At 32.4% G+C, this 16,867-nt stretch overlaps 1 protein-coding gene across 1 annotated transcript; it reads right to left on the bottom strand.

Annotated features, from left to right (window-relative positions):
- Window positions 1–968: 968 nt before the first annotated feature.
- On the bottom strand, window positions 969–7,251 carry LOC132755036 (uncharacterized). Its single transcript, XM_060745817.1, has 2 exons — window positions 7,044–7,251; window positions 969–1,624 (listed from the first exon to the last, which is right to left on the bottom strand). Exons 1-2 carry the CDS (start codon window positions 7,147–7,149, stop codon window positions 1,299–1,301), a joined length of 432 nt encoding a protein of 143 aa, XP_060601800.1. The 5' UTR covers window positions 7,150–7,251; the 3' UTR covers window positions 969–1,298.
- Between the last annotated feature and the right edge of the window lie 9,616 nt (window positions 7,252–16,867).

The raw sequence follows: 16,867 nt of genomic DNA, 5'->3' as shown, positions 1-16,867 counted from the left end.
CCCGCCCACTTCACACTGCCAGGTAATGTATCATAACGTTTTTATGTTCAATCAATAAAGTTTTAGATTTTAGCCCGCTGGCCCGCCAGCCCGCCCAGTTCACACTGCTAGCCCGCTAGACTGCTAGCCCGCCCAGTTCACACTGTTAGCCCGCTAGGCTGCTAGCCCGCCCAGTTCACACTGTTATCCCGCTAGACTGCTAGCCCGCTCAGTTCATACTGTTAGCCCGCTAGACTGCTAGCCCGTTAGCCCGCGTACTTCACGGACATAATGATGGCGGCGTGTTCGAGTGTTTAACGCGTCAGACTAGTAATCTAAGGCCGCGTGGGATCAAACCCCGTCAGGGGCAAGCCGTTGCTTCCATTAGCAAGGAACTCTGCACTCATTTATTAGTGCTGTTGGTTCCAGGAACGGATTCGAGTGTGTTTCAATAAAATAAGCTTATAGCTTCCAAAACAATCAAACTAAAATAAATCAGTATAAACTAAGCAAAATTATTCCAAATTAATCATTAAAGAACTTTAGCAGTGTACACGTTAAATTTGCAGGGACTTAATTTCTGGCTGATCAGGTGAAAAACCCTTTTTTAATAGGAATACTTAGTTAGATTTCTTTTATTTCAAAACTGAGCGTCACATGACTTTAAATGTTAATACATGTACGATTTTACTTTTCATCAGTAGATATACAGTTGAAAATTCACTTTGATGTATGTTTTCCTATAAAAGTCTTGGTTTTACTTTAATTTAAACCAAAACTGGACATTGTGTTAATTATTAGTCTGACACTGTTGAAGCACATTGCCGCTTACATAGCTACAAAGCCGCTTATGTAAATATTTACAAAAAGAGCGAGATATTTTTGTGTTAATGTCATAATTATACATGTATATATATTTTAATTTTTGTGGCTGAAATCCGACCAAACCCGTTTTAACGACGGGTAAACGTGACGGTCTACGTGATACGTCTCATTTGCATATTTCGTCTGCTTTCAATAAAAATCCAGAAAATGTGCTCCAGTGGTGATGTATTGTAAACGGTTTTGAACCCCAAGGTCCGTGTTTAACCATTTTAACAACATCGCCAACTTTGAGAGGGAGTACTGCCATATTGCTACCAGACCCTCGCGCGGATCCGCCAGAGTATATTAGCATTTTGTTGTTGCCATTGACCTGTAGCACTGTTTCAATAATAAGTCCCGGACCAGCCAGGATCGTGCTGAAGAAGACATACAAACCAGCTTTGGGGGCAACAAATTCTCCAGTAGCGTTGTTGTATGCCCCACCTTCGTTTGTTTCAACGTTCGAAAATATAATAGTCGCCCACGGTGCGATACCAACAATTATTGGAGAAAAAGAATGCAATGCGTGGTCCAATAGCTTTTAGACCATGTTCTTGAGATGTTATCGCTACCTTTACTATTTCAAGTTCAGTTTGTTGACTTGCGATTGTTTCTTCAAAATGTTTTCGCTTGTTTCTTTCCTCGATAAGCTCGGCCCGCAGTTTATCTATTACACCGTTCAGAGAGTCTTTCTTTTTCTGTTCGTCATTCAGCGCCGCGCGGAAAGCGTCAATTTCTTTTTTAAGAGATAGTAGAGTGGTGGCGGTTTCTGTTTGAATGGCTGAAATAAGAGTATTTAGAATTGACTTTGTACTAGGCTTATTTAGAGATTGTGCATGTCTGATTTTCCAACTGCATGACACTGAAAGACAGAAATTCTTGATAACCGTATCTTAAGTAATAGAATGGTCTTTGAAGTAATGAAGTAATAAAACAAATGTTCCAGTAACAGAAAGTTTAACTGTTAAAGAATGCTGATGACATTCACTTAAGTGACAATTTCTTTTTTTCTTAAAAAGTGGTGTAACTCTATTATCAATAATTGGTTTGTTGTAGCCAAAATCGAACTTGACCTGTGTTTTAATATAACAAACATGTACTTGCCAAGCATCAACACAGACACTGAAATCTTTTAAAAGTTATGCAGCAGAAACCAATAATTCACATAAAAAGGGACATAACTCTATTATTAACAAGTTGATTGCAACGAAAGTCATTTAAATCATTCAAAAGTTATCCTTCCGTAACCAGGGGCGTGGAAATCCAATAATAATATGATGATTACAGGCTGAATATTATTGTCAATTAAACTCTGAATTCAATTTGCAACATGTTTTGACAATTTCGGCTAATATTAGCGAAGGTGTATGTTCACACTTAGTAAAAATATGACACTGGTTATATTACGTAATAGTTAAAGTATATGAAAAGAGTCGGATATAACACCGGCTGGGGCGACATCAAGGGATGTTCCTGCTAAAAAAATGGCGAGGCCGTTAGGCCGAAACAATATTTTTCAGAAAAATCCTGAGATGTCGCCCAGCCAATGTTATATCCTCGTAACTAACGAGTTTCATATACTAAAACTATTTTATCGAAATGGCATGATGTTTTTTTTTTGTTGTTTTTTTTTTGTAACGAAAATAAATAAATAAATAAATCGTTAGCAACATTATAGCTATTTATGATAACAGTTTTTTCAAGCTGTTTTCGCTGCCGCAAAAAAAAAAGATATAGAAAAGACATCCAATGTTAGAGGCAGATTGTAAAATGTTACCAACGTTGATTCAAGATTTAAGGGCTTTTTTCAGTGGAAATAATTTATTCAACGGATGTACCTTTTGATTAAATAAGAGTAAATTTCATATCATTAATAAGAGGTTAATACACGACAGGAGAGGGCCGGAAGGTGATAATCGGCCCGCAAAATGAATAATGGACCCGAGTGCTTTAGCCCGATGGCCATTATTCATTCAGGGCCGATTATCACCTTCCGGCCCTACTCTGACGTGTATTAATGTCTTTAATACACTTGGTAGATCTAATAGTAGCATTTAAAAAAAAAAAACAAACAACAAAGTTCTTTCGTTGAAATTCTTGTCTACTCTTCTACTATTCTGTGCAGAGATGTTTACTGTTTATAGATGTTTGTGTGTTCAAAGCAGTAGAATCTAGAATCAAGTTTTTGTTGTTGTTTTTTTCGGAATGAATTTGTCGTATTATTTCTTCAAATTTCAATAGTAACAAAAATGTGTTTGTACTAAATACGCTTAAGCTATCATAATAAAAATAAAGCGATTCGTGCTGACAACCTACTTTCACTTTTACAGTTAACTGTTTGATGACGTAAAATATGACGTCATTGTTTCAGTTTGTGCACGTGCACATGTTCTGCGGGCTGATAACTAGTTCTCGGCCCGGGCCGCAAACTCATAATAGGTCACGTGACACTAATAATCAGTTGAAATCATAGGCAATTTTGTTACTATATATAGTAACAAGTGTATTAATAATCTTTGGTAATAGTTTTCATTGTATTTTATTTAATTATTTATTTACTTATTTTATTTTATTTTATTGATTATATATATATACGAGTCTCTGTGAAAAAAACTACACTGATATAAACATGGGCGAAAAAACTCAACTGCTATATAGCAGTCGAGGTTTTTCCTATATGAATCAATGAAAAAACTGTACTGCTACATATCAATACAATTTTCGAATGCTCATTGAAATGTACTGAGTATAATGTGTTAGTAAGAACAAAGAAAAAGGTCGAAACCATGCGATAACATGTTGATCATGTTGAGCATAATTGTTTTATTATATAACAAGAGCAATGTTAGCATGGCCATCCCCCGCCGAATGTGTTTGCTCATTGGAAGAATGTATATGTAGTAGAGCAGAATGATTCAATTTAAAGTGGTATTTTGGTAATGTGAATACTGATGGCTGAAAATAAGAAAGGGAAATAAATGAAAGATAATGCTGGGTAGGTTATTATTCTTGTGTGCTGCACTCGTCCTCAATGAAATCTATCCATCTATGAAGTTTCAAGTTAATACCTCTTACAATTTTTGTGGTATGCTCCACTCAGGTGAAAAATTAAGTATGAAAAGTAACAAAGGGCAATAACTAAAAATTATGAAGAGTAGAGTATTACTTTTATGCACTGCGCACCTCCTGAGTGAGATACATTCACCTATGAAGTTTCCTGTTGATATCTCAAAGGCTTTTTTAGTTATGCTCTGGATAAAAAAATAAGCATGAAAAATAACAAAGGGCAATAACTGAAAAATAATGCAGGGTAGGTTATTATTCTTGTGTGCTGCAATCCTCTTCATTGGGATCTATCCCCCTATGAAGTTTCAAGTTGATACCTCTAACACTTTTTGAGATAAGCTCCGGACAAAATAGCATGAAAAAGAACAAAGGGCAATAACTCAAAAATTATAAAGGAAAGAGTTAACATTCTTGCGCACAGCATTCCTCCTCAATATGATCTATCCACCTATGACGTTTCATGTTGATATCTTAAACACTTTTGAGTTATGCTCCACTCAGGTGAAAAGTTAAGTATGAAAAATAACAAAGGGCAATTACTCAAAATTTATTAAAGGTAGAGTTATCATTTTTATGCACTGCACACTTCCTGAGTAAGATCTATCCATCTATAAAGTTTCATGTTGATATTTCAAAGGCTTTTTGAGTTATTCTCTGGACAAAAATTAATTTTGAAAACTGACAAAGGGCAATAACTCAAAAATTATGCAGGGTAGAGTTATAATTCTTGTGTATTGCATTCCTCCTCAATGAGATCTATCCACCTATAAAGTTTCAAAGTGATACCTCAAATACTTTTGATAAAAGCTCCGGACAAAATAGCATGAAAAAGAACAAAGGGCAATAACTCAAAAATTATAAAGGGAAGAGTTAACATTCTTGCGCAAAGCATTCCTCCTCAATATGATCTATCCACCTATGACGTTTCATGTTGATATCTTAAACACTTTTGAGTTATGCTCCACTCAGGGGAAAAGTTAAGTATGAAAAATAACAAAGGGCAATTACTCAAAATTTATTAAAGGTAGAGTTATCATTTTTATGCACTGCACACCTCCGGAGTGAGATATATCCACCTATGAAGTTTCATGTTGATATCTCAAAGGCTTTTTGAGTTATGCTCTGGACAAAAATTAATTTTGAAAGGGCAAGAACTCAAAAATAATGCAGGGTAGAGTAATCATTCTTGTGCAATGCACTCCTTTCAATGAGATATATCCACCTACGCAGTTTCAAGTTGATACCTTAAATAATTTTTGAGATATGATCTGGACAAAAAAGTCGGACGGAAGGACAGACGGACAAAGACTATTTCTATATCCCTCCGCCTTTTGGCGGGGGATAATAATTGTAATATCTTTTTTAATATTTTTTTACATATTTTATTCTTTTTTGTGTGTTTTATGTGCTATTTTAATACTGAGTTTTTTCTTTTACTACTTTTGTTATTAAAATTGTTAAAATAAATTTTAAGAATTCAATTGTCATATTGACCGACGATTATAAGTCAAAATTAACTGGAAAAAGCCAGTAAATTATGGTTAATCTTTCAATATATCATATTGTTTATTCTTAAACCATGTACATGTACATTTGTATTTTTCTTTATCAATTTTTAAATATCAATCAATTGAATAATTCATAAAATCTTATTTTTAACATAGAATAATTCTTCAGCATCTTTACTTAACGCGATTAACAAATTATATAAAATTTCAAAGTTGATGGTGTCATATTAATACCATAAAAATGTACCTTTTTACTCAATTATTGTACATATTTAGTGTTTTTATCTCATATAAATAAAATGTAACATGCTATTGTTGTTGTATTTTTTTCGAATTGTATGTTTATGTATAATAACACGGATTTATATTATATAAATCCGTGATAATAATAATCAATAAATTTGAGAGTTGGTCTGTGTTTATTTATTATGTAACCATACTAAGTGATAAACATTCATTTTGGAAAGAAAACTTATTTATCTGTAACGATATCAAACATCTACTCTAAAACCGGGAGAGACCGGACAGTAAACGTGTAATACTATTCGCTGGCCTCTAGTAAATATAGACCGGGAGGGACCGGGAATTACCGATAGGTAGTACATCCCTCTATAAATAGATTTTCGGACTTTCACAATGTTAAGGTCACCATTCTATTTACAGCTTTCGGATACATGTACAACAATAACATACCATAATAATCCACTGTGTACTACAAAATGATTGATAAAAATATACCAAAGAGCGGAAAAGATTATTTCATTTTAATATGTTTGCATTGCGAAATTCTCCAGTCCCATATTCATTGTACATATCGCGACATTTCATTTTTAATAATCAAAAACCATCATACCAATCGGAATGATCGGCTATCATACCCGACTAAAATGCCCGAGAAGTTGCAATTGCCCTTTCTCATTCCATGAGGGGCGCCGCGCTTCAGCGCGGACGCCAATGAAAGGAATAGCGAATTCGAGCTGTATCTGATCGGTATATAAAAAATAGATGCTATGGTGGCTGGTGTGCCACTTTGTCGTTTTATCGTGTTTTGACCTTGGCAGAGCGAAAATACCACATGGCACAAATCAGCCACCATAAAATGCAGATATGTATTTATGAAAATCAAAATCGAAAGTAGGAACACCAGGGATGTATAAAGTATAATAAACAGAAATTGACGGTGTTAATAGTAGACTTATCATAGTGACATTATGCTCATATTTTCATAGTCCATTTGAGCTGAATTGACTTTCTATTTCAAAAGATTGACTATTAAAATGGTGTTTGACCAACAGTTTCTTTTGGAAAAGGTTTAGGATAAAATTTAAAATCTGCCTAAAATATAAAAAGACTGCCTCAGTCTTTTTATAAACTAAACGTTTCAGGTAAGTTCTAATTGATATTTACAGAAATTCAGTTCCGATCCAGGGGTTATTTATTGTTTATATGAAGTAAATTATTAAATTAAAAGGAATTATGGCAATATAAAAACTTATTTTGTCTTTCACCTGTTCACGCACTGTATACCCTTGAATGGGCATAATGTCACTTTAACCTGTCTAAATGCCTAAAACTGAATTTAATTTACTTGATTTAAATTTGAACCGTAAAAATATAAACACTCACCATGTACATGAGCAGAATCATGTTGTAACGTCTCCATTTTTTGTGTATAAAATATTATCCCTAAACTGAGACAAATAACTAAAAATGAGTATATATAATATGTCATATTTATAAATTAAATTTCTATAAATGTGTAAAATAATATCAAGATACTTAACAAGTCTGGCTAAACCGAAAGTAGAATTACCCTATATTAGTTTAATACATATGTTCTTTTAAGGACGTGTTAAACCAAGCATTTCGCGCTAGTTTACGACTGTGTCCTTCGTACAGTAATCATTCGCCAATAACTACATATTATTGATTTTAATATTTATTTATTTATTCCAGTCTCATCTATACACAACTTTTAAATCGGATAGTTTAAGAAACTGTTATCAAACTTTTCAGCTTTGTTTTGGTCTAGAGCTCTACAACGGAAGTATCGAGGGCTCTCATTTAAATAAGAAAGAGCCAGCGTTTAGTAGCTCCCTGGGTGTAATTATGTTTTTAATAAAAAATGCCATCTTGGATTTAAACCACATTTATGTAATATTAAATGCACGTGAAATTGTATATCAATCAAATCCTCCTTTAAAGACTAAATCCGGGGGGGGGGGGGCTTACGAGGGCTTCGCCCCCAGAACCCCCACCAGGGCTCTGCCCTGGACCTGCAAGGGGCTATTCGCCCCCCTTGTTCTCCTGCGTGTACATTTGTGCGTATATTTAAAATCGCCCTAGCTACGCCCCTGGGATACACCTTTAATAAGTCATTAATCATTATGTATAAATTTGTTGATGTAAACACCACACATTTCATACATACATGTACGTATACGTGTTGCTATTTATATCGTAGTGTATACCCGCTTCTCACCTTGCCCGGGTAGTATCAGGGGAAGGAACTCCAAATAAAGTAACATCTCTACTCTTCGCATATTATTGTTCTTTATAATAATAATAATAATAATAATAATAATAATAATAAAGATAATAAAAATAATAATAATAATAATAATACGATTACGAATAATAATAATAATAATAATAATAATAATAAACAATAGTAATCAAGCGTATTAATAAAATAAATTAATTATAGAATAAAACTTGCCTATATAAAATTCGTGTCACACTATTAAGACATCAAGCAGACGAAAGGAAAATCTAATATACCTAATCATCGGCCCAACTGATTAGCCAACTGATCGCTAACAACTGATCGGCCCAACGAATCTAGCTTGAACTCAGATCTCCGAACTTTCTTGAAATTCAACTCTACCTTGACATTCAACTTTTACATGCATTCGTTTTAACTATTGTCTTCGCACAGACTCGAAGGATCATGGATGCCGTCTGAAGCTGAAGATGAAGCTGAAGTTTTTTAAGGTAGCAGGAAGAAATGTAAACCGAGTTTCGACCTGGTAAATAACGTACAGTGAAATATATTTGATATATTTCATTCAGTAAATGCATGTATCTTTAAATAATTTGTTGAATAACGTAAATTTCAAAAGCATACAAAATAGATGATGTAAAGATATCATGTGCAAATAGAAAAAGAAAGAAGGAAAGAAAGAATGAAAGAAGAAAGAAAGAAAGAAAGAAAGAAAGAAAGAAAGAAAGAAAGAAAGAAGAAAGAAAGAAGATGTTATAAATAAATAAATTTATTTATTTGAATAAAGAAATGAATAATTAAATAATCTGACGACCCAAACAAATAAAAAACTGCCAACACTAGCTAGCATCTGTTACGATATATATGTGGGCATGTTTATCATTCATTCATTCTGTGATTTTAGTATTCCAGTATAACAGAGCTCGCAATAATAAATAATAATTTCTCATGCCTATAAAATTCATTTAACCGAAACATGCGCGCAATACCGGAATACATTTCCCACCATTTCATTTGAAAATAAATTCTGAAATAAAATCTAAATAACGATATTTACCAGAAGGCCAGATCGTTTCATTGTTGGAAAAGGAGCAAAGAATGCATAATTTATGAACAAACAATAAAGTTTAAAATAAAAGAAAAATATCTGACTAATTAGCAACAACAAAAAATATAAAATTATTCCGTGCAGACATCATAAAGAAAACTACAAAATCTGATTCTGGAAATATTGTTTTAAGAAGGAAAGCAATTAAGTGCAAGGCAATAACTTACCTGGTAAGAAAATAATAGGCACATGCTCCAGGATATTCTATTATCTCTGATTGTTTTATAGTTAATTAGTTTACCAGAACAGGTAGTACGAGACATATCTTTCAGCGGCTTTCACTTTGTAGGTGCTATTGATCTTTTCCAGACATTATGAGTCACCATCTACCGTTGTGAGAATTGTAAAATTTTCCCGTATTTCTTGGACTGTTATCAAGGTGTTTTCTCTATTTTAGCAGATAAGCACCACCTGCTTGCAAAGGGTAGTTCTACTTGAAATGATAAGATAATAAAGCTTTTGCATGCGAAATAAAGATTTCTTAATCAGATTAATTTTGTTTTAATTTGAACATTTTATACTTTTAGTTTAGTTTATACAAATTTATTTTAGTTCGATTTTGTTGGAAGCTATAACCTTCTTGAAACACTCTAAAATCCGTTCCTGTTTTTATTCTCTTTATTTACTGTATTTTGTGTGTAAAATAACAGAGACATTCTATGTTACATATCGTCTTAAAACCGACCCTAAGAGTACGGCAACAACATTATTTTAACGTTTAAAATTTATAAAAATATTTCATGAAAGCTTTATACCCTTTACAATTTACAATTCATACACATTTTGGGATTTTTTTCTGAAACAGTATATCTAAATGTATTCAAAGGTCAGTCACTGCAGGGGGCTTTCATCTTCCCTATTCACATAACAAATTGGAATATATACTTAAAACTGTCAACCTGACCTTCTCTTAAACAATCAGCATTATCCCCTGTCCGTACACACTCCAGGAGATCTTCACCTTCCCTGTTCGTTTAACACATTGGAACCTTCAGTTTTGATAATACTTTTTTGGAGTGTCCATCTGAGCCTTAAGCAAATTAACAAAATTGCGGTGACCGTCATTGCGGGAGATCTTTACCTTCAGGTTGATTTTGTCAGGGAACTAAACCATTTAACAAATTAAGTCAATTATTTTATTGGCAAAAACATACACATGTTCATCGCTAAGAAAATTTTTTGGCAGTACAATTCAAAGTGCAAAAAAAATATGATACATTATGAATAATATATAATTATTTACATATTTTTCCGCAAACAAATATATTAAAGTAGTCTCAATTCTTAGTTGCATCTCTGAATATATATTAATTGAGCTAAGTTAACAATTACATTGTAATTGTTTGTACATTTAAGATTACATACATTATTTGTTGGAACTTTTATATTCAATCATATACATTTTTTGTAATCAAATTTAATTTTATTTTATTATGAAAAGCATTATTTCTAGCTCGTATTCATCTTATTCAGCAGAATCTTTAACAAACATATTTATTTTCATTGTAGAAATGCGGGTTATCTTTGCGGTTGTAATTTGGTTCTTTAATATGTTGAGGCAGGGTTGTTCTTTTTTATCATAGTTTTTTCATCAATTTTTGAAAACCACTTTTTATGCATACTCTCTCTACAATCCCATACTCCATTTGGTGGGTGGCATTAGATATGTATTTAGATAAACAGTAAAGCTGGGATGCGAAAAGATAAGATAAATCTAATTAAACCGCCCGAAGCTTTCATCTCTTGTCTACGTCATTTTTACGTTAATGCACTCACAATGCAGTGCCAAGTTTATAAACCACCTGCAATGAAATGTTACAATCGTGAAAGTCTTAAATTTCCTATCATTTCAACACCTTCAGAAGAAAAGTTAGTTCTTTTTAAGTACTGAAACTGTATGATTAGTTTTTTATTAAGTAGATAACAATAAAAACTTAAATTTTATTGCCAGAGTGATGAAACTATTGCATTGGTGTAATTATTGTTTAAAACTTAACTCTGCATGATATATAATTTCTTACAGAAGCTGAGACTCAACATTTAATTAAGCAAAACAACTTCATCTTAATATTAATCGATAGCAAGTGAAATATGGTTTTATAAAATCAAAATTGAACAAGTTTATGTCTTACAACAGTCCCTCTAACTTTATGGCTGTCTCCTATTGTCTTTGTATATACTTCTATTTTTCGTTTCTTCACGTTGTTGTGGCTTATTAACTTCTTGTCACATGTTAGGTTGTCTTGCATTGGCTTTTTCCTCACTATATTTTGCGAACCGTCACGTTATCTTCTTGTCATACCACCGCTGTGGCTTACGTTGCATTGCCTTCCATAGAATTGTGTAAGTTTGGTTTCATCGCATTGTCTTGGTTTAAATAGAGGATATTTGTTTAGTTCAGTGTAAGATCGGAATATATTTCACCGAGTGAGCACCAAAAGGTATATTTCACGAGTGGCGCAGCCACGAGTGAAATATGAACTTTTGGTGTTCACAAGGTGAAATATATTTCGATCTAACACTAAACAAAACAAATTTTCTTTTTATTATATGCAAAGAAACGTTTTAAAAAAGACATTTAACCTAATACTGAATGAAAAGCGCGCCACATAATAAGACAACGTGACGTCATTTACGACGTCACGTCATTAAGTTGGTACCCAGTACTGTGCACGCTGATATTTCACTGAAACAACGTAAGGGGCTTAAATTCAAAACAGTGAAATTATCAAAGTGGTAATTTCACTGTTTCAAACAGTGAAATTACCAGTTTTATATCACTGATATATTTCTATAAACCACCAAAAAGCATGTAATAAATCGTTTTATCATTCCGTGTGCTTGTTTCTATTGCGTGGTATTAAGCATCATTGTAGTCATCGCAATGTCATTCTTTTGATCGCCTAGTCTGTGCTTTCGACGCATGTTATACAAAGTCTTGTGCTGTAGTGTTTACCTTTCTCATGTCATCGCCTTACCTTATTTTCTTTCGCAAAATTTCATATTTCCATACAGTTTTTCTTGTCATCATTTTGGTTTTCATCTCTTTTATAACATTGTCTTTCATTGGAGTGTCTATTTTTTCTTGTGTCGTTTCTGATATTGCATTTCGATGGGTTGTACTGTGCCGCGTAACATGTCTAGAAGCGTTGTTTTGTAATACTTTTTTATAACTTTGTCGTGTGTGATGGTCTGTTCTTTTCGCGCTGCTTTGCCTTATTCCTCATTTGTAATCTTATCTTCATTAAGGCTATTATTTCTTATTGTACATTGACTAAACATCTTGACATTAGTTGTTTGCATTTTCAAATATATCCCAAATTATTATGCTACGTATTTTACTGTAAAGTTTTATGTTCCTTGATTTATGTTCTTTCTTTTCGTTTCGGTTATTTATCTCGAATTTATTTTCCTTTATCGAATTATCTTTCCATTTCGAATTATATTGAAATGTACGGAAGCTTATCAGGGCCTCCACTTATCTAAAAGTTTCACGTCATGTCAACTTGTTTCTCCTCGTTTTGACCAAAAACATTCCATGAAGACGATATGATTAATACGTAATACATAAAACATTCCATGAAGACGTTATGATTAATACTTAATACATAGAAGCTTTTAATCATTGCAAAAAACTTTGTTGAATTACGTGAGCTATTACGGAAGCGTATCAGGGCCTTCACTGATCTAAAAGTTTCACGTCTTGTCAACTTGTTACTTCTCGTTTCGACAAAAACATTCCATGAAGACGTTATGATTAATACGTAATACATAAAACATTCCACGAAGACGTTATGATTAATACGTAATACGTAGAAGTTTTTAATCATTGCAAAAAAACTTTGTTGAATTACGTGTTCTATTTGTCAGTGCGAGTAACGTCTTTGCGTCTTACTAAATATTTCAGCAAAGACGTGAAATTAAGAAGTTTCGACAGGATTTTTGTCGAAGAGACAAAAGCTTCAAGCATATCGAGAAAATTCATTTGCAATATCTAAAAGCTTCTCATCTTTGTCAGTAAATTTTATTGAGAATTGCAAAAACATCTTAGCAATGCAAATAAAAATAAGTCGACTTAGCGCAAAACATTTCACCAACTGTAGGCCCTGATACGCTTCCGTAAGCTATTTTTCAATGCGAGTAATGTCTTTGCGTCTTACTAAATATTTCAGCAAAGTCGTGAAATTAAGAAGTTTCGACAGGATTTTTGTCGAAGAGACAAAAGCTTCAAACATATCGAGAAAAAATCAGTTGCAATGCCTAAAAGTTTCTCATCTTTGTCAGTAAATTTTATTGAGAAATGCAAAAACATCTTATCAATGCGAATAAAAATAAGTCGATTTAGCGCAAAACATCTCACCAACTGTAGGCCCTGATACGCTTCCGTAGAAATGTACGGAAGCTTATCAGGGCCTCCACTTATCTAAACGTTTCACGTCATGTCAACTTGTCTCTTCTCGTTTTGACCAAAAACATTCCATGAAAACGTTATGATTAATACGTAATACGTAAAACATTCCATGAAGAGGTTATGTTTTATAATTAATACGTAGAATTTTTTAGTCATTGCAAAAAAACTTTGTTGAATTACGTGAGCTATTTGTTAATGCGAGTCACGTCTTTGCGTCTTACTAAATATTTCAGCAAAGTCGTGAAATCAAGAAGTTTCGTCAGGATTTGTGTCGAAGAGACAAAAGCTTCTAGCATATCGAAAAAAAATCATTTGCAATGCCTAAAAGCTTCTCATCTTTGTCAGTAAATTTTATTGAGAAATGCAAAAACATCTTATCAATGCGAATAAAAATAAGTCGACTTAGCGCAAAACATCTCACCAACTGTAGGCCCTGATACGCTTCCGTAGAAATGCTTATCACTGCATTGTGTAAGCATTATCTTGTTTTATAATCAAGTTGCATAACCAATTGTAAGTAAACAGTTGTCTTCATCTTTTTGCACTGGACTAGGAGCTTCATAATCGTTTCATAATTTACATGTATACCTTAAAAGAAGGTTGGTAACATTTGCGTACTAAGAACAAAATGTTTGATTATATAACGTATTATGAATGAATTTAATTTGCCTATCCTTTCAATATAATAGACAGAACTTTCTTTTCAAATTCGAAAGAAAGGGTTTTTAATCGTAAATTATGAACGAACTCCATTAGAGGTGAACGGTAAGTAAATGGTGATTTAAGCAAGCTGTGCAGATTTGCTCAAATTCAAATCAAGACAAAGAAGCAGAAATTAAATCAAAAGTTTTTTTTGAAGAAAATGAGAATAATTATGAGATGTGCGGCAAATCGTATTTAATTTTATACTTTTGTTTGAAAATTTTTAAACTGACATGCACTTATTTGCGCATGGCATGTCGAAACATGCCATTAAGCCATTTAGGAAACATGGAAAGAATGAATATGTCATACAGAAAAGTTTTGTTTTGTCGCATTGTGTCAATATTTAAAGACAAAATGATACACGAGTTATGTAAAGTAAATTCATTTTTTTGTCTATGTTTCATACACACGACTCGCTTCCCGACTTTAAGTTTATTGACATACATTTATGATTTTAATGCCAATTATCATAAAGGTATTTTTTCAATTTTATATGATAATTAAAGAAATTATTCATATTTCATAATCTATGCATACTTTACTGACAGCAGATTTAAATAAGTCATGGTAAAAATCGCAGTCGTTAACATAAGTCTGACTATATCAATTATGAGAGTGTTGACTCTTTCATAAAAGATATAAAACTTTGGCTATGATATGTTAGAAATTTAGAGAAAGTAAATATTCGACCCCTTGTGGTTAACCTTATACACTTTCAAGTCATTAAAGAATTTAATAATATTAAAGAATGAAAAACATCGGGAAATGAATTCCTGAGTTTAAGCTATTTGCTTCCCTCTTGTCATAAATGAGACCAAAAGCCAAGTCGAGACTTCCATATTGCCTTAAACTTATGCCAACTTGTAATACAATTCATTGATATGAATTTACAAATTTAAATAACATGGGTGGGGTATAGTGATGAAATAAATTTTATCTTCAATGATGATTATTTTAAACTTGTACATAATTTAAGTTTACTAAATTCTATGACAAAGGCTATAAACTGTTTTGTAAAGTCATAAAATATAATTCAGTTTCTTGAATGTAAGCACACAAACATTCTTTTACTACATCCTCTTATAACTATAATTCTGACCCTTATATTTCCAACTGGACCCCTTATTTTATCGGATCGAGACTAAGCATTGTCTTTGGTATAACATAATATTAGAATAAACATAAAATAGAAGGGAAATTAATACTGAATTAAAAGTGGAACAAAAGAAAGTCATTATTCCATTGTCTTAAACAAATGTTTGATTGATCTTACACATACTACAAAAAGTGAAACTTGGAAGTTGGAAAGTTTTATGTATCTTCCTCGTTCCAAAAATGACTTATAAAATTAGATTACAAATCGACGTAATGTCTGCTGATTCCGTCCCAATATCAAACGACAATTCATTAAAACTTTGTATGCCGATCATTCATTCGCCAAGTAATAACTGAATTTTAGCTTTGTTTGATTTCATTTTTGATAAATTACAAAGTAAACATATAAAATCAAACATAATATTTGCATGAATTCTATGCTTGAATTCAACTTTTTGTTTTAAATTTTAATATATTAAAACCAATTCCATAAAATCGGTCAAAAATCGAACAAGCAGGTTTTAAAATTGACCATGAAAATTTAATGTTATTTACTTATGCCTTATATGAATACTAATTCCTTGTTTTACAATTATATAATGCAGTCAGCAAACATTTGCTTTTGGTCACGTAAAGGTTGTTATCAGTTCTCAGAATCGAAGTTAATAACAAGTCAGTTTCCGGTTTACTCTTCGTGCGAACTGAAACGTATACAGCTTTTGTTTATTTGTTTTGGATTGATATAAAATAATTTATGTTACTGTTCAGTTTTTATAAAAACCATAATATGCAACTGGTTATAAAAAACAAACGAACAGAAAAAATAACAGTCAAACATCAAGTAATATCACAATATTATTAAAGAATACAAAATACACATTATGTCTAGCTAAATAAACAAAAAAGAAGGAGATCAACTACTGAATTCATTACTACATGTATTTTACATTGTAACAAATGGAAACGAAGAATGAGAAGTATTAATCATCTAAATTTCAATATTGTTTTTTTTACAAAATAAAGATAGTTTTTGTAGAATTTTTTCATCACAACTATTCATTCATCTCTCAAGTTTAAAAATATTGGGATGAATATAGAAACTGGGTAGAAGAAATCTACGCCCAATGTCATTAAAATACGAACACGGGGGATTGAACCCCATATGGATCACAAAATTGAGCATTGGTAAAAAAATATAATGTGAATTTCCGCTCATCAAGATGTGAGGTATAGCTCGATATGTGGATCACATCTGGATGAGAGGAAATTCACATACATTTTTTACCGATGCTCAATTTTGAGATCCATATGGAGTTCCACTCCCGTGACGAACATTCAAATAACTAGTGAAATTCATCACCAATAGCTTGATACGGACATAAGGAACAGAGCCTATTATTCTGATCTATTGCCAAATGTCTGCTTTTTTTTCAATTAGTAATAGGTTATTCATTGTTCTAAATTTACATAAATATTTGCCTATGTCAAATAGAAGTACATCTAGATATTGAATATTTTTATGTACGATGAAGATGTATTAAAAGTACTATGCCAATCTTGTAAAAATTGATCATGTAGTCTGAGATTACCTATATTGTATGTATACCGGAAGTAATAGCTGCACTTTT

This window comes from Ruditapes philippinarum, unplaced genomic scaffold (genome assembly GCF_026571515.1).
Source record: "Ruditapes philippinarum isolate M1 unplaced genomic scaffold, ASM2657151v2 ctg1518_1_1_1_1, whole genome shotgun sequence".
NCBI lineage: Eukaryota > Metazoa > Mollusca > Bivalvia > Venerida > Veneridae > Ruditapes > Ruditapes philippinarum.
This window is presented reverse-complemented; position numbering and strand designations above follow the sequence as displayed.